Here is a 4350-nt window from a genome sequence, read left to right on the forward strand (position 1 = left end):
AGCTCGGGGACTGGAGTCTGGGCGGGCCAGGGCCAGGGCCAGGGCCAGGGCGTTTTCCGGATGCGGGGCCAGGCTGTGAGGAGGGATCCACGTTTTCCCGAGTGGAACCAGGTTGGGGCCTGCGCTCAATGTGTTTCCTGAGGAACATTTGGCCGAATCCTTTGATGTCCCTCCCGGAGGGGACAGAGCACAGATGTGTCGGGGGTGCGGCGGCGGCTGCGGCGGGAGCCAGGGTGTCCCGTTGGTGCTCATTTGGGGGTGCTCCCCCCACAGCTCCCCCTTTCCCTCGTTGAAGCTCCATTCCCCTGGTGGGAACAGGGAGGCCCGGAGCCAGGCCTCTGGAGCCGGTGGCACTGTCAGCCTCCTGTCTGTCCACGGGTGTGTCCACTCTCCTTGACCTCGGCGGCTGTGGACTGGGCCGGTGTGTGGTCACTGTGCCTGCGAGTGAAATCAGCCACGTGAGGCTGGGCCCGTGGTGGCTGCACGTGGCGGATGCCAGAGTCCCTGCTGAGCTCAAACCACGTGTCTGTCTGGCACCATCAGCTTCCTTATTGTTAGGACAGACGGACAGGCTGCTGACAACAGCACAGGACAGAGCCGAGGTGCAGTGTGCGCGTCCCGCGGCCCAGCCGTCGGCCCTGCCGCTCACGTCACCCAGCCGGACGCTGGCCCTCCCAGCAGACACGGTGACGGTTCTTGAACAGCCTGGCCAGTGTGGCTCAGTGGCTGAGCATCGCCCTATGAACCAAGAGGTTGCTGGTTCGATTCCTTGTCAGGGCACAGGCCCGGGTTGCGGGCTCCATCCCCAGAGGTGGGCATGCAGGAGGCAGCCGATCCATGATCCACTCTCATCATGGATGTTTCCCTCCCTCTCTCTCTCTCTCCCTTCCTCTCTGAAATCAAACTCGAGTGCCCACCCCGTCTGCCTGCCGCCCCCACCAGCAGCCTCCTGGGCCGAGCCTGGCTGCGGATGCGGACAGGGCCTCCGTCCTTCCTGTCGCCCCGGGAGCCCGCAGCCGCGAGCAGCGCTGTCCTGGGTAACTCCTGCCTCTGGTCCTCGCAGGCATCGTGCGCCTGAGAGATGGGCTGCGGGACCGCTACCCCGTGGAGGACTACCTGGACCTCTTCGACCTGGCGGCGCACCAGATCCACCGGGGCCTGCAGGCCGGCGCCGCGGGCGACCCGGGCAGGAGGAGCCGCATCGTCATCGGTAAGCAGCTCGGCCGCTCAGCCCGGGGCCGTCCCGCACCTGCGCCCAGGGCATGACCCTGATGAGCCCGTGTCCCCCTCCCGCCGTCCCCTCGCCCTGGGTGACACGTCCTCGTCACCTGCACGGTTTCTCTGAAGCAGACGTGCTGGGGGCCTCCTGGTTCCGTGGAGACTCAAGTGCAGCTGAAATGGCTGTTTTTAAGTTGCCGTTTCTTTGTTCCTGTTCTCACGAAGGGCACAGGCCTGTCTTCTCTAAATGTCGAACCCGCCTGCTTTGGACGGGGTCACAGTGCCATGAAGTGATTAGTGTGGCTTTGTAATCCCCGCCGGGACCCGGAGAGATGGGCAGCCTCTGGCACAGCCCCGGCCGGGACCCAGGGAGACAGGGGCAGCCTCTGGCACAGCCCCGGCCGGGCGTCCTTGCCAGCGAATCGCTGTTAGAAAGTGGCCCTTCTCACGGTGCCTGAGAGGCCAGAGCGCGGTGCGATGCGTGTCATGGCTTTCGCTCACGAGCACGTGATGCGCTGTCAGAGCACATCCGCTCGCTGTGTGTGGGGAGCAGCTCAGGACATTTGTCCCCACGTATCTCCTGGAAGAGAGACATCGAATCACACGCTTTGCCTACGTTGGCAGGAAACCAGTTTTTAAAAATGTCCTGAGTCTGTTAGATTTTGAATCTCCAAATTCAGTGACTGTTAGCAGCGACCGGGAGCGATTGTAACCGGCCCTTTGAACGATGGGTCTTTACTTAGGGTTCTCTTGTCCAACCTGCCCAAGTCCTGACTGTTTTGTTTTTAATTTTAGCTCAAATCCAAGTCCTGGGAGCCACAGGAGAGCATACCCCTCGCTCCCAGCCTGGATTGGCTACTCGCTATATTCTTACAGCCCTGGGGTCCCAACACCCCAAACCACAAGCCTCATTGCTATTTGACTGTGATTCCCACCCCGTGTGCCTCTAGGAAGGTCTCATGTTCTTATGCAAAAGCCAACAATGTGCCTGCCAGGGCCCGGGAAGGGAACCCGAGCTAATGAATGAGACGGAAGCCTCGGCTGGGCTTCCTGATGTGATTTACGTCTTCGTTTGGAAAGGAAGAGTGAGGAGCAGATAGGCTGCTCTGTCCTGACCCAGAGCAGAGCGTGGTGTTCTACGGTAGCGGAGAGGCGGGGGGAGCTGGCGTCCAGCCCTGCTCATGTACCGTGTGCCGCGTCTGTCTTCGTGGTCTTGACCTCAGTCTGCACATCTGTAAAATGGGCTTGTTGGACCAGATCCGTTCTGGGCTCCTCCCAGCCCTGAACGGTGACTCAGCTCTGCCCCGGTTGGAGCCTGGCTAGAGCTATAGGCTCTTTCTTTCTCTCAGCCCACAGTCAGGGGGGCCTTTCCTCTGTGGTCTGGGCTGAAGGCTGGCGTCACCAAGGACGTGAGTGGCCGGGGTCATTGGAGCGGGGGCTCTAGACACATTGAAAGGTGCTGCCTCTGCCCTCGGCCCCTGCTCCGCCCTGTCAGAGAGCACCCGGGGCTCTGAGTGCTGACCTGTCGGTCTTGCTCCAGATCCCGTCTGAGAGAGGAGGGGTATCCGTCCTGTCTCCCTGATCTGTCTCCAACGCCAAGTGCAGTGCTGGGCATCTATACACACCAGCTGGATGCTTTCCGGATGGGTGGGTGGGGATGGGTGAAGGATGAATGGATGGATGATGGGTGGGGATGGGTGAAGGATGGATGGATGGATGATGGGTGGGGGGATGGACAGGTGGGTAGACAGTGCTTCTTGCTTGTAGAGCCAGCTCGTTTGTGACATCTGGCAGAATCTGTGCATTTTATCTAAGATACTCGCCTTGTCCTAATAGCCCCTTATTCACTGTGAGTGGAACTTTCAAAGGACTCTGTCTTTCTGTATTCTGTGGCTTTTCTCTTAAAAAAACAGAACAGTTCCCCGGGAAGGACTGAGGGGAGGCGGCTGGGTGGGGGTCTAGGGAGTGGGCGTGCCGGACCCCAAGCCTGAGACAGAGGTCCCGGGAGCTGGACCTGAGCCCGAGACGGGGGTCCCGGGAGCCCCTCGGAGAGCCGAGAACTGTCCGTGGGGCTTCCTGGCGGAGACGATGCAACTGTGCACGTTTCCTAGTGGGAATCAGCTCCCAGCATCCTCCATCCCCGATGCGTCCCTTCATCCCTGAGGGAAACCACCTCGTCCGGGCTCCGCGGGCCCGTCCATGCCACAGACTGTGCACGGCGCCGCGTTAAACAGCGTGGAGTCGGGAGGCCGGCTGCCGGTGGAGGTTTGGGCACGTCCTGCAGGGACGAGCGTGGGAGGCACGCGCATGCTGCCGGGGTCACCGTGAGGTCCAGATGGAGGTCCTTTTTTAAAAATACAGTTTTATTGATGTCAGAGAGGAAGGGAGCGGGAGAGAGAGAGAAACATCCATGATGAGAATCATTGATCAGCTGCCTCCTGCACGCCCCCCACTGGGGATGGAGCCAGCATCCTGGGCACGTGCCCCGACGAGGAATTGAACCCTGACCTCCAGGTTCATAGGTCGATGCTCAACCACGGAGCCACGCCGAGGTCCTTGGTGTGTGTGTGTGTGTGTGTGTGTGTGAGTGCGGCAGGGGGTGGGTCTCAGCCTCCGCTCCCTGGAGACCAGCCTGCCAGCCTGGGGACTAGCTCGCCCCCTGCGGCTGTGTGCGGGGAAGGCATCAGCCAGGCGTGGCCCTGGCGCAGGCTGCTTGGGGGTCTCGTCACTGGGCGCAGCTCACCGGCCGCGTCTCCGTTCCAGGGGAGGCCAGCGCCTCCACCATGTGGGACAACAACGCCTGGACCTTCTTCTACGACAACAGCACGGACGGTGAGCCGCCCTTCCTGACCCAGGACTTCATCCACGCCTTCCAGCCGGACGCCAGGCTCATCGTCATGCTCAGGGACCCCGTGGAGAGGTGAGCGCTTTGCTGTTAGGATTTTTAATTGTACGGATCTCAGAGAGAAAGGGAGAGGGAGGGAGGGAGAGAGGCGTCCATGATGAGAGAGAACCACCAGTCGGCCGCCTCCTGCACACCCCTCGCTGGGGATCGAGCCTGCAACCCAGGCCTGTGCCCTGACCGGGAATCGAGCCCTGACCTGGCTCATAGGTCGACGCTTGACCAGTGAG

The 4350-nt window shown here is 61.4% G+C and overlaps 1 protein-coding gene across 1 annotated transcript in view; it reads left to right on the forward strand.

Moving 5' to 3' along the window:
* Positions 1–4350, forward strand: part of CHST15 (carbohydrate (N-acetylgalactosamine 4-sulfate 6-O) sulfotransferase 15) — a 39558-nt gene that overhangs the window by 3142 nt on the left and 32066 nt on the right. The window contains exons 3-4 of the mRNA XM_015572613.1: positions 1064–1210; positions 3982–4138. Coding sequence (XP_015428099.1) covers positions 1064–1210; positions 3982–4138 — 304 coding nt within the window. The remainder of the gene's footprint in view (positions 1–1063; positions 1211–3981; positions 4139–4350) is intronic.

This window comes from Myotis davidii, unplaced genomic scaffold (genome assembly GCF_000327345.1).
Source record: "Myotis davidii unplaced genomic scaffold, ASM32734v1 scaffold72, whole genome shotgun sequence".
NCBI classification, from domain to species: Eukaryota; Metazoa; Chordata; class Mammalia; order Chiroptera; family Vespertilionidae; genus Myotis; species Myotis davidii.